This window comes from Macaca fascicularis, chromosome 3 (assembly GCF_037993035.2).
Source record: "Macaca fascicularis isolate 582-1 chromosome 3, T2T-MFA8v1.1".
NCBI classification, from domain to species: Eukaryota; Metazoa; Chordata; class Mammalia; order Primates; family Cercopithecidae; genus Macaca; species Macaca fascicularis.
In genome coordinates, this window is record NC_088377.1 from 149,073,469 (window position 1) to 149,087,832 (window position 14,364).

The 14,364-nt window shown below is 39.7% G+C and overlaps 2 protein-coding genes across 5 annotated transcripts in view; one reads left to right on the forward strand and one right to left on the reverse strand.

The window, feature by feature from the left end:
- The window catches only part of COG5 (component of oligomeric golgi complex 5), a 364,064-nt gene that overhangs the window by 334,845 nt on the left and 14,855 nt on the right, over window positions 1-14,364 (reverse strand). For all 4 annotated transcript variants that reach the window (XM_045387484.2, XM_005550486.4, XM_065541066.1 and 1 more), the window contains exons 4-5: window positions 14,291-14,345; window positions 14,119-14,188 (exon numbers count right to left, since the gene is read on the reverse strand). In XM_045387484.2, coding sequence (XP_045243419.2) covers window positions 14,119-14,188; window positions 14,291-14,345 — 125 coding nt within the window. The remainder of the gene's footprint in view (window positions 1-14,118; window positions 14,189-14,290; window positions 14,346-14,364) is intronic.
- The window catches only part of GPR22 (G protein-coupled receptor 22), a 91,341-nt gene that overhangs the window by 63,221 nt on the left and 13,756 nt on the right, over window positions 1-14,364 (forward strand). The gene's annotated exons all lie outside the window — the stretch shown is intronic.

Genomic DNA, 14,364 nt, shown 5'->3' on the forward strand with positions numbered 1-14,364 from the left:
AGAAAACCAAACACCACATGTTCTCACTCATAGGTGGGAACTGAACAATGAGAACACCTGGACACAGGGTGGGGAATAGGACACAGCAGGGCCGGTTGTGGGGTGGGGAGAGGGGGGAGGGATAGCATTAGGAGATATACCTAATGTAAATGACGAGTTAATGGGTGCAGCATACCAACATGGCACATGTATACATATGTAACAAACCTGCACGTTGTGCACATGTACCCTAGAAATTAAAGTATAATTTAAAAAAAGAAAAAAAAAAAAGAAACCAACAAAGATCAAAAAAGACAAAGAGGAGCATTATATAATGGTAAAGGTATCAATGCAACAAGAAGAGCTAACTATCCTAAATATGTATGCACCCAATACAGGACTACCCAGATTCATAACCAAGTTCTTAGAGACCTACAAAGAGATTTAAACTCCCAGACAGTAACAATGGGAGATATTAACACCCCAATGTCAGTATTTGACAGATCAACGAGACAGAAAATTAACAAGGATATTCAGACTTGAACTCAGCTCTGGACCAAGAAGCCCTAATAGACATCTACAGAACTCTCCACTCCAAATCAACAGAATACAGATTCTTCACAGTACCACACAGCACTCATCCTAAAATTGACCACATAATTGGACGTAAAATACCCCTCACCAAATGTAAAAGAATGGAAATCATAACAAACAGTCTCTCAGACCACAGTGCAACCAAACTAAAACTCAGGATTAAGAAATTCACCCAAATCCGCACAACTATATGGAAACTGAACAACCTGATCCTGAATGACTACTGGGTAAATAACGAAATTAAGGCAGAAATAAATGAGTTCTTTGAAACCAATGAGAACAAAGACACGACATACCAGAATCTCTGGGACACAGCTAAAGCAGTGTTTAGAGGGAAATTTATAGCACTAAATGCCCACAGGAGAAAGTGAGAAAGATCTAAAATTGACACCCTAACACCACAATTAAAAGAACTAGAGAAGCAAGAGCAAACAAATTCAAATTCTAGCAGAAGACAAGAAATAACTAAGATCAGAGCAGAACTGAAGGAGATAGAGACACGAAAAACCCTTCAAAAAAAAAAAAATCAATGAATCCAGGAGCTAGTTTTTTGAAAAGATTAACAAAATAGACCACTAGCCAGACTAATCCAGAAGAAAAGAGAAGAATCAAATAGACACAATAAAAAATGCTAAAGAGGATATCACTGATCCCACAGAAATACAAACTACCATCACAGAATACTATAAACACCTCTGTGCAAATAAACTAGAAAATCTAGAAGAAATGGATACATTCCTGGACATATATGCCCTCCCAAGACTAAACCAGAAAGAAGTTGAATCCCTGAATAGACCAATAAGTCCTGAAAGTGAGGCACTAATAGTCTACCAACCAAAAAAAATAAAGCCCAGGAACAGACAGATTAACAGCCGAATTCAACCAGAGGTGTTACAAAGAGAAGCTGGTACCATTCCTTCTAGAACTATTTCTAGAATTATTCCAAACAACAGAAAAAGAGGGACTTCTCACTAACTCATTTTATGAGGTCAGCATCATCCTGATACCAAAATCTGGCAGAAACACAATAAAAAAAATTTCAGGCCAATATCCCTGATGGACATCGATGTGAAATCCTCAATAAAATAATGGCAAACCAAATCCGGCAGCACATTAAAAAGCTTATCCACCACGATCAACTCGGCTTCATCCCTGGGATGCAAGACTGGTTCAACATATGCAAATCAATAAACATAATTCATCACATAAACAGAACCAATGACAAAACCACATGATTATCTCAGTAGATGCAGAAAAGGCCTTTGACAAAATTCAACAGCCCTTCATGCTAAGAACACTCAATAAACTAGGTACTGATGGAACATATCTCAAAATAATAAGAGCTATTTATGACAAACCCATAGCCAACAGCATACTGAATAGGCAAAAGCTGAAAGCATTCCCTTTAAAAACCAGCAGAAGACAAGGATGCCCTTTCTCACCACCCCTATTCAACATATTATTGGAAGTTCCGGTCAGGGCAATCAGGCAAGAGAAAGAAATAAAGCGTATTCAAATAGGAAGACAGGAAATCAAATTATCTCTGTTTGCAAATGACATGATTGTATATATAGAAAACCCCATTATCTCAGCCCAAAAACTCCTTAAACTGATAAGCAACTTCAGTGAAGTCTCAGGATACAAAATCAATGTGCAAATATCACAAGCATTCCTATACATCAATAACAGACAGAGAGCCAAATCATGAGCAAACTCCCATTCACAATTGCTACAAAAAGAGAATAAAAATACCTAGGAATACAATTTACAAGACATGTGAAGGTCCTCTTCAAGGAGAACTACAAACCACTGCTCAAGAAAATAAGATAGGACACAAACAAATGGAAAAACATTCCATGCTCATGGACAGGAAGAATCAATATCATGAAAATGGCCATACTGCCCAAAGTAATTTATAGATTCAATACTATTTCCATCAAGCTACCACTGACACTCTTCACAGAATTAGAAAAAACTACTTTTAATTTCATATGGAACCAAAAAAGATTCCATATAGCCAAGACAATCCTAAGCAAAAAGAACAATGCTAGAGGCATCACACTACCTGACTTCAAACTATACTACAAGGCTACAGTAACCAAAACAGCATGGTAATGATACCAAAACAGATATATAGATCAATGGAACAGAAATACAGACCAATGGAACAGGCCTCAGAAATAACATAACACATTTAGAACCATCTGATCTTCAACAAACCAGACAAAAACAAGCAATGGGGAAAGGATTCCCTATTTAATAAATGGTGCTGGGAAAACTGGCTAGCTGTATGCAGAAAACTGAAACTGGACCCCTTCCTTATAGACTTTACACTGTTGGTGGGAGTGTAAATTAGTTCAACCATTACGTGGCTATTTCTCAAGCATCTAGAACTAAAAATACCATTTGACCAGCAATCCCATTACTGGGTATATACCCAAAGGATTATAAATCATTCTACTATAAAGACACATGCACACTTATGTTTACTGCAGCACTGTTCACAATAGCAAAGACTTGGAACCAACCCAGATGTCCATCAATGTTAGACTGGATAAAGAAAATGTGGCACATATACACCATGGAATACTACAGCCATAAAAAAGAATGAGTTCATGTCCATTGCAGGGACAAGGATGAAGCTGGAAACCATCATTCTCAGCAAACTAACACAGGAACCAAAAACCGAACATCACATATTCTCATTCATCAGCGGGAGTTGAACAATGAGAATACACGGACACAGGGAGGGCAACATCACACACCGGGGCCTGTTAGGGGGTGGAGCCAAGGGGGAGGGATAGTATATTTCTTCTAAGAAATATCTAACGTAGATAATGGGTTGATGGGTGCAGCAAACCACCACGGCACATGTATACCTATGTAACAAACCTGCATGTTCTGCAAATGTATCCCAGAACTTAAAGTATAATTAAAAAAAATAAAGAAAGAAAAAGAGCAAAGGATTTGAATAGACATGTCACCAAGGAAGACAGATAAATAGCCAAAAGGCACCACAGAAGATGCTCAATATCATTAGCCATTAGGAAAATGCAAATCAAAATGATAATGAGATACTACTTCATACCCAATAATGATACAGGAGACAGAAATTATTTAGGCAGATAATAATGGCAACAGAGTACTTGGCAGAATTTCCTTTTAAATGAAAAGCAGCCCCCAAATTATTTCTTTTCTAACCAAGAGCAGCCTGAAAAATCGAGCTGCAGACATAGATATGCAAGCTGGAAATTGAACAGGTGAATGCCAGCAGCTGTGTCAATAGAAAAGGGCTACCTGGAAGCCAAGTATGTTCAACATGAAGGCTCCATCTTTGGTTTTCTTTGTCACCACATGTAAAGATGCAGGCAACATGGCACCAGCCAGCCAGAGAACCCATCTGCATAATAAAAGATTAGGGTGGGGTGGCCAGCTTTTTCACATGCTATACAAGTGGCACACCCAGCCCTAACTAGTTTTTCGCACCTTATGCAAATAGCACACCTGGTCCAACCAATCTTTCATGCCCTATGTAAATCAGACACTGCCTCCTCAAGCTCATCTATAAAACCCACTGCATTTCACCATAAAAGTGGCAACCCAGTTCTCCAGGAACCCTCTCTCTGCAGCAGAGAGAGCTCTTCTCTTTCTTTCACCTATTAAACTTCCACTCTGAATCTCACTATTTGTGTGTCTGCGTCCTAGTTTTCTGTGGCTGTAAGACAACGAATCTCGGGTATTTACTCAACACAATGATGCCACTTCAATAAGATGGCAATATTCTTAAAAAGTAGAGAAATTAGAATCTTCATACATTGTTGGTAACAATGGAAAACAGTACAGTTGCCTTGGAAATCGTTTGGCAATCCTCAAAATGTTAAACATAGAGTTAGCATATAGCCTAGCATAATATGTTCTAGGTGTATACCCAAGAATTGAAAAAAAAAGTCCACATAAGTATTATTTATGCAACGTTTGTTCTTAGCAGTCTATTCAAAATAGTTAAAAAGTAGAAACAACCTAAATATTCATCAACTGATTAAAGGATAAACAAACTGAATGAACAAAAATGTGATATATTCATGTAATGATATATTATTTGACCATAAAAAGGAATGAAGTACCTAAGTCCTCATTAAACATCATCAACTGGCTCTTTTGACTTTAAGTGAAAACAATGGACCAGGGTGGCTCACTCCTGTAATCCCAGCACTTTGGGAGGCTGAGGAAGATGAATCACTTGAGTCCAGAAGTTTGAGACCAGCCTGGGCAACACAGTGAGAGACACTGTCTAAAAAAAATTAAAATTTAAAAAAAAATTAGCTGGGCATGGTGGTACGTGCCTGTAGTCTCAGCTATTCAAGAGGCTGCACTCCAGCCTGGATGACAGAGCAAGACCCTGTCTCAAAAAACAACAACAACAAAGGAACGTATAATAAGACCCATTTTCTACCTCCTCAGTTTATAACGAAATGACATGGACCTGCTGTATGTTCTTTACTAAAGTTGAAGTTTCTAAGAACCTATCAATGACATTAAATAAGAACTTACTGTACTGACACATGCTACAATATGGATGAACCTTGAAAATATTACATTAAGAAGCCAAAAGCTACATAATGAATGATCCATTTCTATGAAATGTTCTGAATAGGGAAATCCAAAAAGGAAGACTGCAGATTAGTGGTTGAGAGCTTGGCGTAGGGAAGTGGACAGAGGGAATAACTGCTAATGGGCATAGAGTTTCTTTTTTGGGTAATGAAAATATTCTGGCATTAGATAATATTATAGTATAATTAGATATTATATTCACAAGACACAATCTTGTGAATATAGTAAAAACTCCTAAACTGTACATGTTAAAGTGATTATTTTATGGTACATAACTTATAACTCAATTTTTAATAATGAGTGTGACTTCTAACAATGATGGAATAGGGTCAGACTTACCTTTCCATTTTAAACAACTAGAAAACTGAACAAAATACATAAAATAATTTTAGGACAACAGGAATGAATAATTGGACAATAATTCCATAACAGAAAACGCAGGTCTGTGATCTTTGAGAGAAACAAGAAAATGAGCTTAACAATTGTCTCAGATTACCAATGGGAGACAATTTTCAGGCCACGGCAAAGGGAAAGGAAGGGAAGGGAAACAGAGCATGACAGTCTCTCTGAAGTTGGGAAGCAGAGATTACACTTCAAGAAAGCCAAAAAAGCTAGTGTTTGTGGGCAGAGAATTGGAGAAAAAGAAGCTGCAAAAAGAGACGTTGTGGAGATAAGCAGAAAAATAGCTGCAAGTCTTCTGAGTACCAATCTGTTCATGTGTGAGAGGAAGCACAGGAAAAGAAACACTGAAACAACTCACAGAGCTCACACATGTTCTCACCAATCACAGTAGAAAGACCCAATAGTAAACAGGGCTAAACTAGCCCTAGGTTAAAGGCTGTTCTGGACCTGTACTAACAAAGATTTAAAACTAAATCTCAAAAAGATTAATGGTGGCTCACACCTGTAATCCCAGCATTTTGGGCGGCCAGGTAGGAGTATCACTTGAGGCCAGGAGTTTGAGACCAGCCTAGGCAACATGGTGAGACTCCCATCTCTACAATAAATTAAAAAAAAAAAAAAATTAGCTGGGCATGGTAGTATGTGCCTGTAGTCCCAGGCACTTGGGAGGCTAGAGCAGGAGGATTGCTTGAGACCAGCAGTTGGAGGTTGTAGTGAGTCAAGACTGCCCCCACTATACTCTAGCCCAAGTGACGGAGCAAGGCCCTGTCTCAAATAAAAAATTAATTAATTAATTAATTAAGAAAAAAAGATCAAACTGATTCCAAGTAACTTAATTGTGAACCAGAAAAAAGTCCAACACTATTTAAAAGAAATTTTAAATAATCTAGGAACTCTAAACACAAAATATACATTTCTAATATCCAATAAAAAATTACCAGGTATGTAAAGGGGCAAAACACATAAAACCCATAACAAGAAGAAAAGCCAATCAACAAAAATAAACCTAGAAATAATAAAGAATTAAATGTTAATTTATTTTATAGGCTGGGCACAGTGGCTCACGCCTATAATCCCAGCACTTTGGGAGGCTGAGGCAGGCGGATCACCTGAGGTCAGGAGTTCAAGACCAGCCAGGCCAACATGGTGAAACCCCATCTCTACTCAAAATACAAAAATCAGCCAGGTGTGGTGGCACTTGCCTGTAATCCCAGATACTTAGGAGGCTTCTTAGGCAGGAGAATCACTTGAACCCAGGAGGCGGAGGGTACAGCGAGCCACGATCATGCCACTGCACCCCAGCCTGGACGACAGAGCAGGATTGTGTCTTGGAAAAAAAAAAAAAAAATTATAAACATGTATATCTTCAAGAAGGTAAATGAAAACATAAATGTCAGATGGACACAGTGGCTCATGCTTGTCATCCCAGCACTTTGGGAGGCCAATGTAGGTGGAATGCTTGACCTCAGGAGTTCAAGACCAGCCTGGGCAGCATGACAGAACCTGGTCTCTACAAAAAATACAAAAATTAGCTGAGTGTGGTGGTGCGTGCCTATAGTCTCAGCTACTCAGGAGGCTGAAGTGGGAGGATAGCTTGGGCCTGGGAGGCGAAGATTGCAATGGGTTGAGATCTTACCACTGCACTGCAGCCTGGGCAACAGAGTGAGACCCTGTCTTAAAAAAACAAACAAACAAACAAGCATACATATATGTGTGTGTGTGTGTGTGTGTGTGTGTGTATGTATGTATATAACTGAAATTGAAATATAAATGTCATAACAGAAAGAGAACATATAAAAAGACACAAAAACAAATACTAGAGATGAAAACTATAGGCCGGGCATGGTGGCTCACACCTGTAATCCCAGCACTTTGGGAGGCTGTCAGGAGTTCGAGACCAGCCTGGCCAATATGTTAAAACCCCGTCTCTACTAAAAATACAAAAATTAGCTGAGCATGGTGGTATGCGCCCATACTCCCAGCAATTCAGGAGGCTGAGGCAGAAGAATCGCTTGAACCCAAGAGGCAGGGTTGCAGTGAGCCGAGATCATGCCACTGCACTCCAGCCTAGGCAACACAGCAAGACTTCATCTCAAAAAAAAAAAAAAAAAAAAAAATACAAAGAAAACTATATTAGGCAACATTTTAAAACACACAGGATGGGATTAACAGCAGATTAGATACTTAATAAAAAAGGTTAGTAAATGTACAAGCAATTCCAGGTAGATTATAGATCTAAACATATGAGGCAAAACAATACATGTTTTTGAAGACATTATACAATATCTTCATAACTTCAGAGTACAGAACGTTATCTTGTGAGAATTTTTCATAAAAGAGAACTAACCATAAAAGAAAAACTGGATAAATTTAATTTCTCTCCAACAACACAGAAGAGCGAGAAGAAAAAAACGGGTAGGCACAGGGATATCTCAAACACACGTAATAGATGACTCACAAGAGGTTCAATCTCCTTAGTAATTAGTTCCTAGAAAAACAAAACCACAACAAGACACCACCACATACCTAAAATATTAGCAAAAGCTAACAAGTCTGACAATACTAAGTGTTGGCAAGGATACAAACTAAAAGGAACTCTCATATACTGATAGCATATGTGTTATAACCATTTGGTAAAATAGTTTGGCATTATCTAATGAAGTTGAAAATCAGAAACCCTATAACCCAGAAATCTCATTCCCAGGATATAACTTATACAAAGAGGTATTACATGAGCCAACATATATTTGTGAAAAAGTTTTCACAGCCATATTATTCATAATGGTCCCAATCTGGAAACAATCCAAAGTCCATAAGCAGAATATTCATATAATGACATATTCTACAGCAATAAAAATGAAACAAAACAATAAGCAAGACCAGGCATGGTGGCTCACGCCTGTAATCCCAGTACTTTGGGAGGCCGAGGCAGGTGGAACACTTGAGGTCAGGAGTTCGAGACCAGCTTGGCCAACATGGTGAACCCTGACTCTACTAAAAACACGACAACAAAAATAGCAAATGTGGTAGCGGGTGCCTGTAATCCCAGCTACTTGGGAAGCTAAGGCAGGAGAATCCTTGAACCTGGGAGGTGGAGGCTGCAGTGAGCCAAGATCACTCCACTGCACTCCAGCCTAGGCAACAGAGCACAACTCTGTCTAGAAAAAAAAAAAAAAAAGCAATATAGATGAATCTGAAAAAGGATACTTTCCAAAAAACAGGGTATTAAAGCATAATTTTTAGTTACAAAAATCAATGTGATATGTTTATGAGTGACATTAGTAAGATGGTAGAGGAAGACTTTCCAGGACTCCAGCTTGCAGACACATTAACTTGAACCACTATCCAAATTATCTTCACAAAAGTTAAACCAGGTGAGACATTATAGCACCTGAATATAGCACAGAAATAAAAAGAGACACACTAAAGAGAGTAGGAAGGACAGTGTCACATTACCTGTATCCCCCAATACAAGCCAGCTAGCAAGGAGACAGATGCTCGTTGAGCAGAGAAAAGAGAAGGAATTGAGCACTGGACTTTGCCTCAGTCCCCAACACTAGGCCTGCCCCATTAAAATCGTGTTGGGCAGGTTGCCCCTGCCCGACTCCAGGCCAGTACTTCCAGACTACACCACTACCAGGCTGGTCCCAATGACCCCAGGTCCCAGACCAGCCCTCGGCTTCAGGCTAATCCCAACTCAGGCTCCAGGCCCAACCCAGCACCAGGCAACCCTGCATAGCCCAAGATGTCAGGCTAGCCCTAGTGCCAGGTTAGCACACAGACTTCCAGCACCAGGTCAGCCACTAAAGCCTCATGCTCCAGAGCAGCCCACGTGGCCCCAAACACCAGATCTGCCCCAGCATCAGGTTGGCACCTGTGGCCTCAGACACCAGGCCAGCACCCACGGACACAGGCTCCAAGCCTGCCCTACGGGTCCACATTCCAAGTCAGCCCCTGCGGCCCCACACTCCAACAGACACAAAGTCCAGGCTCTTCGGGCAGGCCCAGGGTCCAGATCCATCCCAGCAGAACCCAGCCTCCTCTGGCAAACCCAGGGTCCAGGCTCATCGCAGAACCCAGTGCCAGGCCAGCTCCCAAGACCAGATGACTCACACCTGTCTCAGTGGCCCAGTCTCCAGGCAAGCCCTTGAAGACCCAGCCTCCAGGCCAGCACTCACTCACCCAGCCTCTAGACAGACCCTCATGGCTCTAGGCACAAAGCAAGCATCCACAGACCCCAGCCTTCAGTGGATGCAGAGCCCAGGCTTACTTCAGCAGACCAAGGCTCCAGGACCACCCTCGCAAACCCAAGCTCCAGGCTAACCCTGGTAAACCCAGGACCCAGGCCTGACTCACAGGCTCCAAGCCCACCCCCATGGTCCCAGGAGACAGTGAAAGCCAGGCATTGCGGACTCAGGTTCCAGGCCCATTCCCATGGTCCCAGGTGCCAGGCCCATTCCAGCAACTGGTTGGCTCCTGCAGATTCAAGCTCAAGGCCAGTCCCAGTGCCAGGTCAGCTCCCAAGGGACTAGGCTTCAGACCAGCTCCTGTGGAGCAGGCCCCGAATAGGTCCATTCCACAGGGGGCCAGCTTGGCACTGTGAACCCTGGATCTAAGTCTGCTCCAGCAAACTCATGACCCACATTTTCCCCAGTAAATATAGTCTGCAGACCAAACCTCATGGACCCAAGCACCAGACCTGTGCACCTGCTAACCTAGGTACCACAACAGCCTGCCTGAAGACACCAGCAGTAAGCCTGCTCACAGACCACACCAGAAAGCTTGCCTAGAATCTCTGGTCAGGCTAATTAGTGAAGAACTTTCCCAGCCAAAGCCAGTCTGCAAAGAGTGGAGTAGTTCCTACTTCTACAAATGTGCAGGCACCAATACAAGGCAACAAGAATCACAATCAGGGAAACATAATACCACCAAAGGAACAAACATTAAAGAAATTGAGGTTTATGAACTGCCTGACAAATAATTCAAAATAACCATCTTTTTAAAACTCCATGAACTACAAGAGAATACAACTAGACAAGTACACAAAATCAGGAAAACAATAAGCAAACAAAATGGGAAGTTCAACAAAGACACAGAAACCACAAAAATGAACCAAACTGAAATTCTGGAGCTAAAGAACACAACGACTGAACTAAAAAAATTCCAAAGAAAGCTTCAACAATAGATTCAATCACACAAAAGAATCAGTGCGCTTGAAAAGGGGTTATTCGAAATGATCCAGCCTGAGGAACAAAAACAAAAAAGAAAAAGAGTAAGGAAAGCCTTTGAGAATTACGAGATGCCATCAAGCAATCCAATTTACATATTATGTGTGTCCCAGAAGGAGCAGAGAGAGAAGAAAGTTTATTTTAAAAAATAACAACAGGCCGGGTATGGTGGCTCATGCCTGTAATCCCAGCACTTTGGGAGGCCGAGGCGGGCAGATCACAGGGTCAGGAGATTGAGACCACGGTGCAACCCCGTCTCTACTAAAAATACAAAAAATTAGCCAGGCGCGGTGGTGGGCGCCTGTAGTCCCAGCTACTCAGGAGAAAGGCATGAACCCAGAAAGAGGAGCTTGCAGTGAGCCGAGATCGCACCACTGCACTCCAGCCTGGGCTACAGACCGAGACTCCGTCTCAAAAATAAATTAATAATAATAATAACAAAAACTCCCCAAATCTGTGGAAAGATAAAAAATATCCAGGTATAGGAAGCTCAAAGACCTCCAATCAGATTCAGTGTAAACAAGACTACCCCAAGATATATTACAATCAAATTGTAAAAAATCAAAAACAGAGAGGATCTTGAAAGCAGCAAGAGAAAAGAAGCACATCACATACAAAGGAATCCCAAGATGGCTATGAACAGATTTCTCAGTAGAAATCTTATAAGCCAGGAGAGACAGGGATGATCTATTCAAAGTGCTGAAAGAAAATAGGCCAGGCGCAGTGGCTCACACTTGTAATCCTAGCACATGGGGAGGCCAAGGCAGGCAGATCACCCAAGGTCAGGAGTTCGAGACCAGCCTGGCCAACACAGTGAAATGCCATCTCTACTAAAAATACAAAAATTAGCCAGGTGTGGTGGCGGGCACCTGTAATCCCAGCTACTCAGGAGGCTGAGGCAGGAGAATGGCTTGAACCTGTGAGGCGGAGGCTGCAGTGAGCAGAGATCAGGCCACTGCACTCCAGGTTGGGTGACACAGTGAGACTCCATCTCAAAAAAAAAGAAAGAAAAAACCAACAAATCAATATCGAAACAACAGACTTTAACTACACTCTAGACCAAACAAACTGAACAGACAAATACAGAACATTGCATCCAATAGTGGCAGAATACATGTTCTTCTTAAATGCACATGAAACTTTTTTCAGGATAGATCATATGTTAGACCAGAAAATAAGGCTTAACAAACTTAAGAAGACTGTGATCATATCAAATATCTTTTCCAACCACAATGGTATTAAACTAGAAATCAATAAAGGATGGATTTTGAAAAATTCACCAAAAAAATTCTCAAAAAAAAAAAAAAAAAAAACATGCTTATGAGCAATCAATGGATTAAAAAAGAAATTAAAAGATAAATTTTAAAATATCTTGAGACAAATGACACAATATACCAAAAGTTATGGGATGCAGCAAAAGCAGTACTAAGAAGAAAGTTTATAGCAATAAATGTCTACATCAAAAAAGATTTCAAATAAATAACCTAACATTAAACTTCAAGAACTAGCAAAAGAACAAACAAAGCCCAAAGTTAGTAGAAGGAAGAAAATAATAAAGATCAGGGCAGAAATAAATTAAATATAGACTAGGAAACAATAAAGATTAATAAAACCAAGAGTTGTGTTTTGGGTTTTTTTTTTTTTTGAGACAAGGTCTTGCTCTGTTGCCCAGGCTCCAGTACAATGGTGCAATCTCGGCTCACTGCAACTTCTACCTCCCAGGCTCAAGCAGTTCTCCCATCTCAGGCTCCCGAGTAGCTGGGACTACAGAAATGTCACCATGCCTTGCTATAAGAGTTGGTGTTTTGAAAAGATAAATAAAATCAATAAAACCTTAGCTAGACTAAGAAAAAAAAGAAGTCTCAAATAAAGCCAGAAATGAAAAAGAAAACATTATAATTGATATTACAAAAATATAAAGAATTATAAGAAACTACCATGAACAATTATATGACAACAAATCAGATAACTTAGAAGAAACTGATACATTTCTAGACATATACAACTTACCAAAATTGAATCATAAAGAAATAAAATCTTAACAGATCAATAGAGAGTACACAGATTAAATCAGTAATAAAAAGTCTCCTAACAAAGAAAAGCCCAGGACTTGATGGTTTTACTGTTGAATTCTACCAACCATTTAAAGAAAAACTAATACCAATCCTTCTAAAACTCTCCCCAAAAAACCAAAGATGGAAACATATTTCTAAACTCATTTTATCAGGCCAATATTACCCTTCTGTCAACGCCAAAGACACTACAGGAAAAGAAAATTACAGGTCAGTATTCCTGATCAACACAGATGCAAAATCCTCAACAAAATACTAGCCAATCGAATTCAGCAGCACATTAGAATAATCACGCCCCATGATCAAGTGAGGTTTATCTCTGGGGAGCAGAGATGGTTCAACATGTGCAAATCAATAAATGATATACCACATTAACAGAATGAAAGGCAAAAACCATACCATTTTGATAGATGCAGAAAAGGCACTTGGTAAAATTCAACAACACATCATGTTAAAAACTCAAAAAAAATTGTTATAGAAGGAATGTACCTCAACACAATAGAGGCCATATACGACAAGCCCACAACTAACATCATAATCAACAGTGAAAAGTTGAAAGCTTTTCCTCTAAGATCAGGAACAAGACAAGCATGCGCACTCTCACCACTACTACTCATCAACATAGCCACTGGAAGTCCTGGTCAGCGTCATTAGGCAAGAGAGAAATAAAAGGCACCCAAACCTGAAGGGAAGTAAAATTGTCCCTGTTTGCAGACAGCATGATCCTTTAGATAGAAAAGTAGATAAAGGACCCTAAAAACGCCATCAAAAGAGTGCCAGAAAAAATGCATACAGTAAAGTCAGAGGATACAAAATTAACATACAAAAATCAGTAGCATTTCTATACACTAACAACGAACTATCCAAAGAAATAATCAGAAAAACAATCCCATTTCCCATTTACAAGAGCTACAAAAAAAAAAAAGTTAGAAATAAATTTAACCAAGGAGGTGAAGCATCTATACACTGAAAGATAAAAAACATTGATGAAAGAAATTGAAGAAGATATAAGTTAATAAACAATTATATACTGCAATGACAGTGAAAATAATTCACTTTAGATTTGTATTTTTTGAGCTAGACATCTTAAGGCTTTTTAGTATTGTTTTCTCCTTTTCTCTTACCTTCTGTTCCCATTCTCTTACTTCTTCCAAACTCATACTCTTCAATTTTGTCCACTTATGAAAACAAAATGAATAATAAAGTCTAAAGAAACAAAAGTAAGAAACTACCTGAAGTCTTGCTAGTTGTGCAGTACGGGCAACTATCTTATTGTATGGTTCAACAATTTTTGCTTTTATCCTAAAGAAAAAGAAAAGAGAGGAGTCAGAATAAAATCATTTTCAAAATATCAATGGATAAAAATATTCCCATTTCATTTATTTATAAAATTAAGAACAGTACCTATCAACAGCTCCCTGTAAAGCCCCAATTCTCGTCTGCATCATCTGAAGAACACCTAGGAAAACATAAGCTTA